General features: G+C 43.2%; 1 protein-coding gene and 1 non-coding gene across 4 annotated transcripts in view; one reads left to right on the top strand and one right to left on the bottom strand.

Moving 5' to 3' along the window:
* Window positions 1-16212, bottom strand: part of PHF20 (PHD finger protein 20) — a 151373-nt gene that overhangs the window by 14250 nt on the left and 120911 nt on the right. For 2 of the 3 annotated variants that reach the window (XM_003788136.3, XM_023512185.1), the window contains exons 11-14: window positions 13066-13164; window positions 12186-12350; window positions 9903-10081; window positions 1060-1159 (exon numbers count right to left, since the gene is read on the bottom strand). In XM_003788136.3, coding sequence (XP_003788184.1) covers window positions 1060-1159; window positions 9903-10081; window positions 12186-12350; window positions 13066-13164 — 543 coding nt within the window. The remainder of the gene's footprint in view (window positions 1-1059; window positions 1160-9902; window positions 10082-12185; window positions 12351-13065; window positions 13165-16212) is intronic. The other variant, XM_023512186.1, reaches the window with a different exon arrangement.
* On the top strand, window positions 586-688 carry LOC111724733. Its single transcript, XR_002772973.1, has one exon. It is a non-coding gene; the product is annotated as a U6 spliceosomal RNA (small nuclear RNA).

Raw genomic sequence — 16212 nt, 5'->3', positions numbered from 1 at the left:
AAAATGATATGATCTGTGGTGACCAGTCCCTTCCTACACAATCAGCAAAATCAAGAGATTTGGTCCTACAAGCCATTTCCAACTTTAATTTGCTTTGTGAGGTTAGGAATGTCATTTATATCCTCTGGACATCAGTTTCTTCCTCATAAGCAAAAAGGCAGTAGAAGCTCCCACCCAGCACACCTCATAGGACCAGAATAAACACAGAAGCAGAAGCTATGTGGGAATCAGGGGGCTGGAACGGAGGGAGAGACCTTGCAGGTGCTGATGGGAAACAATGTCACCATCCCATTGACAGCAAAACCACAAGCACATATTTATAATCCACCCCTTCAAGAAATGGGCACCCAAGTGAACCCTATAGCCATGAAACTGATTGATCTTACTAAGGAATTCAGTCACTGCTGAGTGGCAGCAGGCTCTAGACAGCCATGCCTTTCCCCTTCCCTTCAAGGGCACATCTCCCTTTCATGTGGCAATGATGCAACAGAGGACAGATGTTGCCACAGGAAGCAGAGGCAAGTTTCTAACCTTCCAACAGCCCCCAAAAGCCAAGGACAGAGCCCACATGGCCATCCTCATGAGCTCTCAAGGAAAAAAATGCTCACTTCAGCAGGACAGTGCAGAGAAGATTAGCACAGCCCCAGCGCAAGGATGACACCACATCTATCAAGCATTCCCTATTTATTATAGCGTTTTAGTTATGCAGGATGAAACTTCTACAGATATGCCAAACAACATAATGCTTATAGTTAATAACACTACATTGTACACTTAATTTGTGAAGAGGGTAAACTTCATGCCTTTTTTTGTTGCTGTTGTTTAACCACAATTAAAGAAAGTTCTAGTTCTCAAGGCCAGGCCTTCACACACATTCTCTTACTGCTAAGTTGGGGACAGCTGGCCACTGGGTGGACTAGCAACAGAGACGAGAAGTCAGAGTCTAGCGATGCTGAAGAAATGAATCTCAAGATCACAAACATTTAGGATGACTCACAGCCAGCTGTGCTAAGGAAAAGGCTACATACTGTTAATATCCCTGACTCCAGAAATCTCTACCTGGAGGGTCTTGGCAAACATAACAGGTGTATTTCTCGGGCACATTTTCTTCCAGTAATCCCATGCAGACCCCATGCTGCCAGCACTGGCATTCTTCACACTGTTAGAATTAAAGAAGCAATAAAAATTAAACTCAGAAGGTGTCCTCCATCCAAAAGTAAGACCACCTGCTAGGGGAACAATTTGGGAGGGCAGGAAGGAGGTAGAAGAGAGGATCACTCCCTCCTGACTAATGGGGAACTGAGCTGTAGTCACACATCTAGACCTGCATTATCCAGTATGACAGCCACTGACCACACGTGGCTCTACAATAACAAGTCTGGGTGGTGCCTGTGGCTCAGTGGTAAGGCCCCAGCCCTATATACCGAGGGCAGCGGGTTCAAACCCAGCCCTGGCCAAACTGCAACAAAAAATAGCCAGGCATTGTGGTGGGCACCTGTAGTCCCAGCTACTCGAGAGGCTGAAGCAAGAGAATCACCTAAGCCCAGGAGCTGGAGGTTGCTGTGAGCTGGGACGCCACAGCACTCTGCCGAGGGTAATAAAATGAGACTCTGTCTCTACAAAAAAAAAGAAAGAAAGAAAGAAAGAAAGAAAGAAAGAAAGAAAGAAAGAAAGAAAGAAAGAAATTAACAAGTACAGTTACAATTTTAGTTCCTCAGTGCCATAAGTCACAGTTTAAGTGCTCAAGAGCCACATGAGGGTAGTGGCTCAGTGCACTACATTTATAAGTACTAAACAGTAGTGATCACAGAATAATGACTGTTTTCACTCTAATTTCTGTAAGTTATACTTTTCTGACCACTTTATGAGAATCAAGTAACAACTACTGAGATTCTTAGAGAATAGCTAACTTCATACGACAAAAAACTGAGTTTGAAATATAGCTTAGACACTCATTAGCTGTGTAACTGTGCATAAGACACTTCTCCCAAGACTTCAGTTCCCTAATCAGCTAAACGGGATACTTTCCTAACTCCATCCAATCCCCACCCCAGGACTGTTTGTGAGGGTTCATGTGTAAAAGCTCCTAGCATATGGCTCGGCACCTGTGGCTCAAGCGGCTAAGGTGCCAGCCACATACACCTAAGGTGGCGGGTTTGAATGCAGCCCGGGCCCGCCAAACAACAATGATAGCTGCAACCAAAAAATAGCCGGGCATTGTGGCAGGCGCCTGTGGTCCCAGCTACTTGGGAGGCTGAGGCAGGAGACTTGCTTGAGCCCAGGAGTTGGAGGTTGCTGTGAGCTGTGATGCCATGGCACTCTACCCAGGGTGACAGCTTGAGGCTCTGTCTCAAAAAAAAAAAAAAAAAAAGCTCCTAGCATAGAGCCCAGCTTTAGGTAATAAGCTCCTACTACTGACTACTAAGGGCAAGACAATTCACTCATGGAGTAATCTGATGTTAGCACTTCACATTTATTCTCTCTAATCCAGGGTGTCCAATCTGTGCCCACAGGCAGGTTATTTGAGGACTGTTTTGCTTATCTGTTGTATCAGATATCATATAAAGTATGCATGGACCTTTTCTTTTGTTCATCAGCTGTCATTAGTTTTGTGTATTTATTTATTTGGAGACAGAGTCCCATTCTGTCGCCCTCAGTAGACTATCATGGTGTCACAGCTCACAGCAACCTCCAAAACCACTTAGGTGATTCCCCTGCCTCAGCTTCCTGAGCAGCTGGGATCACAGGCACCCACCACAACGCCTGGGTATCTTTCACTGCAGTCTGGCCAGGAGCCAGATTCGAACCCGCCACCCTTGGTATATGGAGGCAGGGCTAGAACCCAGGAGCCTCGGTGTATGGGGCTAGCGCCCTACTCACTAAGCTACAGGCACCGAGCCAGCAGTGTGAATGTACTTAATGCCACTTATTTTTTAAATGGTAACTTTTATGTTATGCATATTTTGCCACAATTTTAAAGGAGAAATATATTTGTTAGCTACAGAATGTTTCCAGGATACACAAGAAACTTGAGGATAAAGGTTTCTACTAGGGAGAGAGGGAGAGAGGTAGGAGAGATAAGGAGGGAATAAGATTTTTTTCTCTGTATGCCTTTTATACTTTGAACTATGCGGATGCATTAGCTAGCAACAAATAAACCACATGAATTTAAAAATAAACAAAACTTTAAAATGTGCTTCTTGTTAAAACTTCTATGTAATTCTTATTGGAACTGTGCCCTTAAGATACAGTATATTTGCTGTTTGAGACCCTAGAATCTAGGGCAAAGGTTGGCAAGGTTTGGCATGGGCCAAATCCAGCTTGACTTGTTTTTATAAACCAAGTATTATACAAACACAGCCATGCTCATTTGTTTTATGTACTTCCTACAGCTGCTTGGGGCCGAGTTGAATAGTTGCAACAAGATCACATGGCCCTCAAAGCCTAAAATATTTATCTGGCGATTTAAGAACAAGTTGCCAAAATCTACTCTAGAGTAATTAAGATAATTTAAATATCATGTGTTTCCTGATGCTCACTTTCTATGTGGTACCCAGATTTCTCAAATATTCATAATTATTAAATAGGATATTAAACTCCCAGTGATTTAAATTAGCACTGGCTGGCAAATAAAATCAAATAGCAATATGATTAAATAACACTACTACCAACCAAATAACAAAAATCAAAGAAAATTATTTCTCAAAAGTAATCCATGGACAACTAGAAAACAAACTCTAAATGTATTCCAGAATTGTTCAAAATATCAATTTAAGTTAAAAATTTCAGAAAAAATTACTCATCTCTTCCTATATAAACAGGGAATGCACTTTTAAAAAGTTTAAATTGGGCTAGGCATAGTGGCTCATGCTTGTAAATCTAGAACTTTGGGAGGCCTAGGCAGGAGGACAGATCTCTTAAGCCCAGGAGTTCAAAACCATTCTGGGTGACATAGCAAGACACCTACCTCTAAAAATTCTTTTTTAAAAACTTAGTTGGGGGCTCAGTGCCTGCAGCTGGGCAGCTAGGGCGCCATCCACATACACCAGAACTGGCAGGTTCGAACCCAGCCCAGGTGTGCCAAAAAACAATGACAACTACAACAAAAAAATAGCCAGGCATTGTGGTATGTGCCCGGTAGTCCCAGTTACTTGGGAGGCTGAGGCAAGAGAATCACTTAAGCCCAAGAGCTGGAGGAGGTTGCTGTGAGCTGTGACCCCACAGCACTCTATCAAGGGTGACATAGTAAGACTGTGTCTCAAAAAAAGAAAAAAAAACAAAGCAAAAACCACACACACAACTTAGTTGGGGGCTGGGCACAGTGGCTCATGCCTATAATCCCAGGACTCTGGGAGACTGAGTCGGGTAGCTTGCCTAAGCTCTGGAGTTTGAGACCAGCCTGAGCAAGAAAGAGATTCCATCTCTAAAAATAGCCAGGCACTGTGGTGGCACCTTTAGTCCTAGCTACTAGGGAGGCTGAGGCAAGAGGATCACTGGAGCCCAAAAGTTTGAGGTTGCTGTGAGCTATGATGCCACAGCACTCAAGGGCAACAAAGTGAGACTCTGTCTTTAAAAAAAAAAACCTTAGTTGAGCATGGTTGTACACGTGATCACAGTGTACCCACAAGTTTGAGGTTGCAGTGAGCTATGATCATGCCACTGCATTCTAGTCTAGGTGATACAGCAATACTCTATCTCAACAATAACAACAAAAAAGTTTAAATCATATTTGTTCCAGTTGGTTCCCTATAAATTTATGCCTCATGCTAAAGTCACTGTTCATAATGACAACGACAGAAACTTGCTCATAATCCAAAACCAACTAGCCATTCTTGGTTCAAGTGGACAGCAGAGAACAAAAGCCAAGGAGCTTTAAAGTGAGCTTAACACCACCATCCCAGACACAAGCCTTGAGGAGAGCTGGGAGGAAGGCCACAGTGGAGCCTGGGAAGGAGGACATTAAGTGAGCTCCTATTAGGTAACAGCTGGTGTGACCCCCAATTGCTCCAAATCTAGTTTCTTCATCTAGCAAATAATGTAAGGTGACCAGACGTCCAGCTTTTGGTGGGATGGTCCCCATTTTTAACAATTTGTCCCACGTCCTGTGGCATTTTTAAAAAGTCCCAATTTTTAGAAAGAATGCACGGCAAGCTAGGGAAAGGCAGAACAACAGGAAAGGAATATATGGTTTTCAGCTGCTGAAAAGGTTAATGTAACTCCATTTGGGAATGAAGAGGTTAATGTAACTTCATTTGGAATAGAAAGGCTAATGTAAACTCCCTACACCCCTCCTGGGCAAGGTCACCCAGGTGGACCAGCTGGACCAGCGCCCTACTCCTCTGAGCCACAGGCTCCGCCCTATACATAATTTTTTTTAATGTATTATATTTGTGAATTGTACTTATGTTGAAATTAAAAATATATATATTACAATACTATTTTTAAATTCTATGAAAATTTTTGTTGCTCTATATAGACCAAATTTTTAATTAAGAAACACCCCCCCACCACCACCACCCCTACAGCCCCATCAATGGTGTCCTGCTTTACCAATGTTAAAATCTAGTCACCTTAAAATAATGGCACATCAAATTTTACCATCAAACCCCCTATGATCCTGTTACTTACAGAACCGTCAATGGTAGCTGGGTGCAGTAGCTTGTGCCTATAATCCTAGCACTTTGGGAGGCTGAGGAGGGTGGATTATTTGAGCTCAGGAGTTGGAAACTAGTCTGAACAAGAGTGACATCCCATCTCTACTAAAAACATAAAAACTAGGCAGGTGCTGAGGAGGGTGCCTATAGTCCCAGCTACTCGGGTGGCTGAGGCAAGAGTTTGAGGTTGTAGTGAGCTATGATGGAGTTGGAGACCAGGCTGAGCAAGAGTGACACCTCATCTCTACTAAAAACAGAAAACTAGCCAGGTGCTGTGGAGGGTGCCTACAGTCCCAGCTACTCGGAGGCTGAGCCCAAGAGTTTGAGATTGCTGTGAGCTATGATGATATCAGGGCACTCGACCCTAGGGCAACACAGTGAGACTGGCTCAAAAAATAAATAAATAAATAAATAAATACCCTACTGCTTTTACTTGTTATACGCTTTGGGGTTCTATGAAATAATTTATTATGAAAAATGGTTTCTGATGTTAAAAATAGTTTGAAAAGCACTGAATCAAGGTATACTAACAGTCATAAATATCCAGTACTACTTGAGACCATTCATGTATCCCTGAATCTGAGAGGTTACTATGAGGCTATAAAAAAAAAGGAAGACATTCTTTCAACATTAAATGTTGTGTTGGGGCTCAGCTCCTATGGCTCCAGCAGCTAAGGCGACAGCCACATACACCTGAGCTGGTGGGTTCGAATCCAGTCTGGGTCCACCAAACAACAACAGCTGCAACCAAAAATAGCCAGGTGTTGTGGCAGGTGCCTATAGTCCCAGCTACTTGGGAGGTGGAGGCAGGAGAATCGCTTGCGCCCAGGAGTTGGGGATTGCTGTGAGCTGTGATGCCACAGCACTCTACCCAGGGCAACAGCTTGACACTCTGTCTCAAAAAATAAATAAATAAATAAATGTTGTGTGGGTAGGCTGGCACCTGTGGCTCAGTGGGTAGGGCACCGGCCCCATATACTGAGGGTGGCGGGTTCAAATCTGCAACAAAAAAATAGCCAGGCGTTGTGGAGGGTGCCTGTGGTACCAGCTACTTGAGAGGCTAAGGCAAGAGAATCACCTAAGCCTAGGAGTTGGAGGTTGCTGTGAGCAGTGTGATGCCACAGCACTCCTCTGAAGGCGATAAAGTGAGACTCTGTCTCTATGGAAGAAAAAAAAAAATGCTGTGTAGGTACATATTGGTGGTGATGGTGAAGGGTTGGTCAGCCAGCCTAGACGATGCCCTTGTTTCCAAAGCAAATGTGATTAACTTCTCACGGTAAATACAAATCCCCATAGCAAAGGCAGTGTAGGGAAAAGAGTCCTTGACTGGGTGTTGAGTTCAAATCATAACTTAATAACTTATTTAATGAATCTAAAACCATGAGCAAATCACATCTTTATAATTTTGTTTTCCCAAATAAATGACTTGAAACAGCCTTGTTAGAGGTGAAATGGCATTTATGCATATACTCTAGAAACTTTAAATCACTACTCAACTATACACAGTTGCTACTATTAACAAAAACAGTACTACTGTAGTACACCTGTACTATGGAATACCACTTGGCAATAAACTACTGGGAATAAACTTGGGAATAAACTATTGAAACATACAACTACTTGAATGAATCCAAAGGAAAGTATATGTAGTGAAAAAAGTCACTCTCAAGCAGATCCACATGATCCCACTAGCCCATAAACATAAAATTATGTAATTATAGAGATGGAAAACAGTTTAGTGATTTCTAGAGGGTCTAGGGATGAAAGAGAAAGGGACAGGGATGGCTCTAGAGAAACATGAGGGAGCCTGTCATAACAGGACACCTGAGTATCTTGATTATGGGAGTATTTGGTTACACAAGGCTATACTTGCAACAAAACTGCATACATGTATGAATGAATACATGTATATAACTGTATATATATATGTATATATATGAATACATGTATATAACTGGTAAAATCTAAATAAGCTCTATAGATTGTGCTAATGTCAATTGGTTTCTTGATTTTGATATTGTACTATGGTTGTGTGTGCTGCTGGCATGGGAGAGGGACTGGTGGAGGAGTTCATAAGACTTCTCGTATATTTCTTTGCATCCTGCTACAAATCTATAATTATTTCAAAATAAAAGTGGGGGGGGAAGCACTGGAAAAATAAAAGCAAAAAGCAAGTAGGCCAATTCATTGTCTGGTCCTTCTGAAAATTCAAAGAACTATGGCAAAGCCCTGATGTTTTGTTTTGTTTTGTTTTAAAAAGGAAAGGGGATGGTTGAAGATGAATTCAAAGAAAGGAGGCATAAGTCAACTGTATACTATGTCAAGATCCAAAAGTGAATTTCAAAGAAATCAATGTCATGTCAAGGAAACAGGGCAAGGAAATAATATTCTAACAGAAAAAGAAAGCAAGCCAAGGGGTCTGAGCCTTTTCCTCCTAATCTCAATAGTCTATATAGATTCTTAATAGGTGGTGGGCAGCCACCCTTTTTACTGGGAACTTCCAATCTCATTCACATAATAACAGAGGTGGGTCCCAGGCAGTCTTTTTGGACAATGTGACCCTGTCCACAACCCCCAACCTTTACCATCACCAGACCAGATAACCAGACCTAGGTTGGTATCTGACCCATAACAAAACTCTTCCCGCTCTGGCCGGAGGAGACTATTTCAAAGGCTAATATCTGATCTAAACCTGGCTGGATTTCCTTGCCAAGAATAGCGATTGGGGCTGAGATTCCAACCTCAGACTAGCTTGTCTCTTGAACATAAAATGTAAAACTGGAGAGAGGAAAACGGGTCACAAGTGACCATTTTATTTATCTATTTATTTTTTGAGACAGAGCCTCAAGCTGTCACCCTGGGTAGAATGCCATGGCATCACAGCAACCTCCAATTCCTGGGCTCAAACAATCTCCTGTCTCTGCCTCTCAAGTAGCTGGGACCACAGGCGCCTGCCACAACGCCCAGTTATTTTTTGGTTGCAGCCATCATTGTTGTTTGGCAGACCTGGGCTAGATTTGAACCTGCCAGCTCAGATGTATGTGGCTGGCGCCTTAGCCGCTTGAGCCACAGGCGTGGAGCCCATTTTACATTTTTAAAGAAAATAAGTAGTAAAAAGAAAAAAACCAAATGGACTCCAGAAAACAGCAGGAAATGAGGTAGACCAAGCCCTTTCAGATAGAATTCTAAGTGCCTGAGCCTGGCTACATCCCTACCTCTGGGTTTCAGGACCCAGACTATTTTCCCAACAATATTTGCATTTGCCCTTAAAAGGATCCTAACCAATATAACCATGACTTTTTTTTTTTTTGAGACAGAGCCTCAAGCTGTCCCCCTGGGTAGAGTGCCTTGGCATTACACCTCACAGCAACCGCCAACTCCTGGGCTCAAGCGAGTCTCCTGCCTTCGCCTCCCAAGTAGCTGGGACCACAGGCGCCCGCCACAATGCCCGGCTATTTTTTGGTTGCAGCCGTCATTGTTGTTTGGCGGGTCCGGGCTGGGGTTTCGAACCCACCACCTTAGGTGTACGTGGCTGGCACCTTAGCCAGTTGAGCTATAGGTGCGGAGCCATAACCATGACTTTTTAAAAACTCAGATTCCCAAACCAGCTGGACAGCTGCCAAGACACCCAAGGAATTTATGCCATCCCTTAAAGTCACCCAGACAGCAGCCACTCCACCAGAACTACAGTAGACAGTAAGGGAAGGACGAGAGGCAACCAAGTGCTGGCGAGTGATGGGTGCTCCAAGCAGAAAGGGAGGTTCCACCTTATGGGCACAACTTAAAGATGGAGATAACAGATATAAATGTCAGGAAAATAAAGAACAAGAAACAAGTAACATAATCAGCCTCCATTACTTTTAAAGAAAATTTACCTCAAAGAGAAGATATTGGCCCATAGGAAGATTAAACTGCCACCCCAAAGATTTGAATCCCTGCCATTCAACTCCTTACTTCATGACGAGAGACAAGACCCTTCCCATTTGTGGGTACCAGTTGCCTCAAGCAAAGCATGAGAGGTTTAGACCCAACGACTCCTCAAGCACTCTTTTAGTCTATTAATGGGCTCTTTATGGCAGTCTGGAATTCTAAGGAAGACAAACCAAAAAGCAGAGCTCAGTCCGCCATTGTTAAAACTATTTCCCTGGAGATGCTGATCCAACTTGCCATTGTTGCTGGACTCAAAATTCCCTCCAAAGAGGACCAATTTGTGCTTCTTTAGATCTGTTTCCTAGAAGCTCTACCCACCTGAATCATGAAGTCATTTTCTTCCTGGACCTCACAGATGCAACGGACCACCTCAAAATCATAGCGGTCATCCCCATCAAGTTCCTCATCTGGGTTGGTCGTCACATCAACGTCTTGGCTATACTCCTCGTCACTCCAAAGAAAGCTCTCAGAAGAGGACTCACTCAAATTATCCTCCTCTGGGAGAAGAGAGAAAACTGCAGTCACTATATTAATTCATAGTTACAAAATCTTAAAAGCTCTAGATTGCCGAGCGTGAAAAATGACCTTACAGAATCACTCCTTCACAAACCTCTCAGGGCTCAGGGATAGTGACACTGATCTATTAGGTGGGCCTGTCATTCAGTAACAGCCCAACAAAGTATGCTGCCTGGCAATGAACTGAACTCCATTTCTTTGTTTCACTGAGAGAATGAAGCCCCCAATCAGTGGCTGTTCAAGGAAGCAGAGCTCGCTAGCAAAGGAACTATAACACCCTATAACCACACAGACATCATCCCTATAACTTTTTTTTTTTTTTTTGGAGACAGAGCCTCAAGCTGTCCCCCTGGGTAGACTGCTGTGGCATCATAACTCACAGCAACCTCCAACTCCTGGGTTCAAGCAAGTCTCCTGCCTCCGCCTCCCAAGTAGCTGGGACCACAGGCGCCTGGCTATTTTTTTTTTTTTTGGTTGCAACCATCATTGTTGTTTGGTGGGCCTGGACTGGATTCGAACCCGCCACCTTAGGTGTATGTGGCTGGCGCCTTAGCCACTTGAACCACAGGTGCCGAGCCATCCCTACAACTCTTAACATCCTCAGCCTCACCTCATTGAGCCAATACCTGGCTTACAGTCATTCTGTACCTAGAGCCACCTTTATTTTTATTTTGTATGTATTTTCTTTTAAGACAGTCTCACTTTGTTTACCTCGGTAGAGTACCATGGTATCACAGCTCACAGCAACCTCAGACTCGTGGGCTCAAGCTATCCTCTTGCCTCAGCTTCTCCAGTAGCTGGGACTACAGGTGCCCGCCACAATGCTCAGCTATTTTTTAGAGACAGAGTCTCAACTTTTGCTCAGGTTGGTCCCAAACTCCTGAGCTCAAGGAATCCACATGCTTTGGCCTCTGAGAGTGCTAAGATTACAGGCATGAGCCACTGCACCTGGCCTCCAGAGCCATCTTTCAAGCTCTGTAGGCTTGTAGGCTCTGTAGGCTTATATAAGAAAGGGGAAGATTCCAGGGACAACAAGAACCAGAATCATTAAGTCTTAGTGTCTGACTGGTTATAATCAAGGCTAACTTTTACTAATGCTTAGTCTATACCACTTTTCTTTTTTTCTTTTTTTTTTTGAGACAGAGCCTTAAGCTATCCCCCTGGGTAGAGTGCCATGGCATCATGCTCACAGCAACCTCCAACTCCTGGGCTCAAGTGAATCTACTGCCTCCGCCTCCCAAGTAGCTGGGAACACAGGCGCCCGCCACAACGCCCGGCTATTTTTTGGCTGCAGCCGTCATTGTTGTTTGGCGAGCCCAGGCTGGATTCAAACCTGTCACCTTAGGTGTATGAGGCTGGCGCCTTAGCCACTTGAGCCACAGGCGCCGAGCCTATACCACTTTTCTAATTACAGGCATAGCTCATTATATTGCACTTTGCTTTAACTGTGCTTCAAAGTTACTGGTTTTTACAAATTGAAGGTTTCTGTGTCCAGCAGTTTGTGCTCACTTCGAGTCTGTGTTAGAACTTCTTAGCAAGAAAGTCTTCTTTAAAAAAAAAAAAAAAAAAGGAAGTCTTTTTAGGCAGGGTGCGGTAGCTGGCGCCTATAATCTTAGCACTCTGGGAGGTCCAGGCAAGTGAACTGCTTGAGCTCATGAGTTCAAGACCAGCCTGAGCAAGAGCAAGACCAGCCTTTAAAATCAAAAACAAAAACAAACTAGCTAGGCATTGTTGCACATGCTTGTAGTAGTCCCAACTGCTCAGCAGGCTGAGGTAAGATGTCGCTGGAGCATAAGAGTTTGAGGTTGCTGTAAGCTATGACACAACGGCAGTCTACCAGGGCAACAAAATGAGACTCTGTCTCAAGAAAAAATTTTTAAAAATATTTTTAAATTATGGTATGTGCATTTTTTAGACATAATGCTACTGCGCACTTAACAGTACAGTATAATGTAAACTTAACTTTCACATGCACTGAGAAACCACAAATTCTTGAGACTTGCTTTATTGTGATACTCGCTTTATTGTAAAGGTCTGGGCCTATACCTGCCAAAAAATGATCAGCCCAGGAGAAAGCCTCCTTACCAGATGCTTTTACTTTCCCTTTGTGGTTTCCAGATTCTGAGCCATGGAGCTGCGGGCTCATATGGACCCCAGGCTTGTGTGAGGACCCACACCTGGTAACAGCAAATGCCTTGGGTGGAGAAGGTTCCTGTGAGGTATCACTGATCTCCTCATTGCAAGGACAATCTGGGCAACAGAATCAGGAAGCAATGAGAGACACCTGATATTGTCAGAGCATTAAAAAAAAAATCAATCTCATCCACCAACCAAGAAGCCAAATAGCTTCCCTTGAGCTCAAGGCATCAGGGATAATTCAACTACAAAGAGGTATACAGGGAGATTTAGGGATTAATACTTGCAGCTACCTCCAAGGCTCTCAAACCCAAACACCTCCTCATCATCACCCCACTCCTCTTTTCCTGATAAAATTGCTTTTCTAAGCCAGAAGATACACTAAGAATAAACCGTGGCATCCCTTTAATTCCCAAGGTTGGAACACTGATTTTCTAAATTTTTTGTTGGGACTAGACACATTTTTCTAGAAATGACTCCTTTCACGAAAGCATTCAAAAATGTGTATTTAAGAGTTATATATGTGAACAAATACAGTCATTCACTTGTACATCCACTTATGCTTTGATGCCTTCATATACATATATCAACCTGTGACACACACACTGGCCAATGCAGCCAGTGAGAGGGCTTTTAAACGCCAATCAGGTCTTCTAACACCTGATGAGTAGGCTCCTCCCCTGCCAGGGCCCACACTAGGCTGATCCCTCTGATAAAGGCCAGCTGGTTCCTATACTCAGTGCAGGCTCAGAGACCATCCTGGCAGAAAAAAAAAAACACCTCCCCACCATGATAAGGAAACCTAACAAACTCTCAGAAGAAAAATTACCGGGTTTGGTTTTCTTTTTCTTTTTCTTTTTCTTCTTTGGCTTCACTTTCACAAACTCTTTGAATTTCTTTTCTTTATTCTTTTCCTTATCTTTTGCAGCTAGAATTAAACACAAGTGTTGGCATTTTAATATTTTGTTTTCAATGCAGGGAGATTTATTCTTCGGTAATTACATATGTTCAAAGAACTGGAAAAGGCAGTGGGCCAGTAGCTCAGCTTCCCTTGAGGGCTCAGGAGCTGGCTGCCCAAGGCAGAGCCATTCCTCCCATGCTCAGCCTTTAGAATGATCCTGGTCAACACTCAGATCTAGTGAAACACTCCATGCTGTCTCCTTACGTGCGGTCTAGGGCTGCTTTACACTTCAACAGCAGAATTGAATAGTAAGGACAGAGAGTTTCTGGCCCTCAAAGCTAAAAATATTATCTGGCCCTTTATGGAAAAGTTTGCAAAACTGTATCAGGAGTGCTCAACCTGCAACCTCATGGTGAATTTGAGAGAACTTGTTTATCTGTGGTATCCAATATCATGAAAAGCATGCACAGATTTTTTTTTTTTCTAATCAGCTTTTGGTAGTATTTGTGTAAATTTAATATGTTATCCAAAGACAACTCTTACTCTTCCGATGTGTGGCAGAGGAAAAAAAAGGTTGGATGCCCCTGCCCAGATCATTGCTTTTCAACTTGGCTACATACTGGAATCACCTGAGGAGCTTGTTTAAAAAAAAAAAAAAAAAACCTGAGTGGGGCGGTGTCTGTGGCTCAAAGGAGTGGGGCACCAGCCCCGTATCAGAGGTGGCAGGTTCAAACCCAGCCCTGGCCAAACACGGGGGGTGGGGGGGTGGAAAGAAACCAGGACCCTGAATGTCTGAGGCTCACCCCCAAAGATTCTGCTTTCATTGGCCTAAGATGTGCCTTGGCATCAAGGTTTCTTTTTCTTTTTGTTTGTTTTTTGGCCAGGGCTGGGTTTGAACCCACCACCTCCAACATATGGGGCCGGTGCCCTACTCCTTTGAGCCACAGGCGCTGCCCATTGTTTCTTTTTTTTAATTGAGGCACAATTCACACGACTTAAAAGTAACCACTGTAAAATGAAGAATTCAGATCTGGGCTGAGAATTTCATGAGCCCAGGAGTTGAGGGCTGCAATGATCTAACATCATGCCCCTGTACACTCCAGCCTGGGCAACAACAACAAAAAATCTACAAGAGAACTTAAAGCAATTTGCAAAAACACTCATTTTAAAAATAAGAAACCAAGGCCCAAAGAAACTTGATGACCAAAACAGTCAAATGTCTTTCGAACATCATGAAAGTTAATAATTTTTTTACTTTCCACTGATCCTAGGGGGGAAAAGCTTCTTCAAACACAAAAACCAAAAAACAACCCTCATTTCTGAACATTCTGTTGGCTTAAATCACACTATTAGCCATGATTTCAATTTATTTATTCAACAAATATTTGTATATATACTATATACTTTAGAAGTTGTTTGTTTGGGGTTTGAGACAGAATCTCACTTTGTCATCCTTGGTGGAGTGCCATAGTGTCATAGCTCACAGTAACCTCAAACTCTTGGGCTCAAGCCAATTCTCTTGCCTCAGCATCCCTACGACTACAGGCACCTGTCACAACACCAGGCTATTTTTAGAGACAAAGTCTCACTCTGGCTCAGACTAGTATTGAACCTGTGAGCTCAGGCAATGTATCTGCCTTGGCCTCCTAGGGTGTTAGGATTACAGGCGTTGAGCCACCATGCCAGACCTTACTTTAGAAGTTTTTATAGCTGTGGGCTTCGTTTTAAAAATATAATTAGCACTGGCCCTGGGCACCAGCCTACTACAATCTGGTTCACATAGCCTACTCTGAGAAACATCCAGCTCCTAGGAGGTACCTGAGCAGGACTCTAATAAGGTCACTAAAGTGGTGCCCTGCCCTGTAGGAACAGGAAACCCCACATGGGAGTTTCTTCCTAGGTGGCAAATGGCCAACTAGCCTTCCTTAGGCTGTTACTTTTAGCTCAGTGCACCAAGTGCACAGCTAGACTGCCTGCTGCTAAGAGTAACAAAGCCATAGTCTAATATTAAATTCAGTGGCCATTGGCCACATGTAGCTGAGCACCTGAAATGCAGCTAGTCTAAACTGAGATGTTCATTAATTATAAAATACCTACTGAATTTTAAGGAATATGAAATAGTGTGTTCATGATTTTTATATTACTGGTACATATTGAAATGAGTGTATTTTGAATATACTAAGTTAAAACATATTATTAAAATTAATTTACAAGCCAGGAACAATGGCCTGTACCTATAATTCCAGCTACTCAGAAGGCTAAGGCAGGAGGATCACTTGAGCCCAAGAGTTCAAGGCTACAGTGAGCTGTGAGTAACCACTGCACTCTAACCTCAATGACAGAGTGAGACCCTCTTCTTTAAGAAAAAAACAGGAGCTCAGCACCCATAGCACAGTGGTTAGTTACAGCGGCAGCCACATACACTGAGGTTGGCAGGTTTTAGCCAGCCCAGGCCTGCTAAAACAACAATGACAACTGCAATAAAAAATAGCTGGGAGTTCTGGTGTGCGCCTGTCGTCCCAGCTACTTGGGAGGCTGAGGCAAGAGAATGGCTTACATCCAAGAATTAGAGATTGCTGTGAGTTGTGACGCCATGGCATTTTACCAAGGGTGACATAGTGAGACTCTGTCTCAAAAAAAAACAAAAAGGAAAGGGAAAAAAAGAGGCCGGCCGCGTTGGCTCACACCTGTAATCCTAGCACGCTGGGAGGCTGAGGCTGAGGCGGGTGGACTGCCTGAGCTCACAGGTTCCAGACAAGGCAAGACCTTTATGGTGGCCACCTGTAGTCCCAGCTACATGGGAGGCTGAGGCAAAAGAATCTCTTGATACCAACAGTTTGAGGTTGCTGTGAGCTATAATGCTATAAACCAAAGGGTGACAAAGTGAGACTCTGCCTCAAAAAAAAGGTGACAAAGTGATACTGTTTTTAAAAAAAAAAAATCTTGACTAAGAATAGTCTAGGAAAAAAATAATAATTTCCCCTATTTCTTTTTATACTTTTCAACTGTGGCTGCTATGAAGTTTTAAATTATATATGTTGCTCATACTCTATTTCTTTCTTTTTTTTTTTTTTT

This window comes from Otolemur garnettii, unplaced genomic scaffold (assembly GCF_000181295.1).
Source record: "Otolemur garnettii isolate 467f Iridium unplaced genomic scaffold, OtoGar3 scaffold00025, whole genome shotgun sequence".
Taxonomy (NCBI): Eukaryota; Metazoa; Chordata; class Mammalia; order Primates; family Galagidae; genus Otolemur; species Otolemur garnettii.
This window is presented reverse-complemented; position numbering and strand designations above follow the sequence as displayed.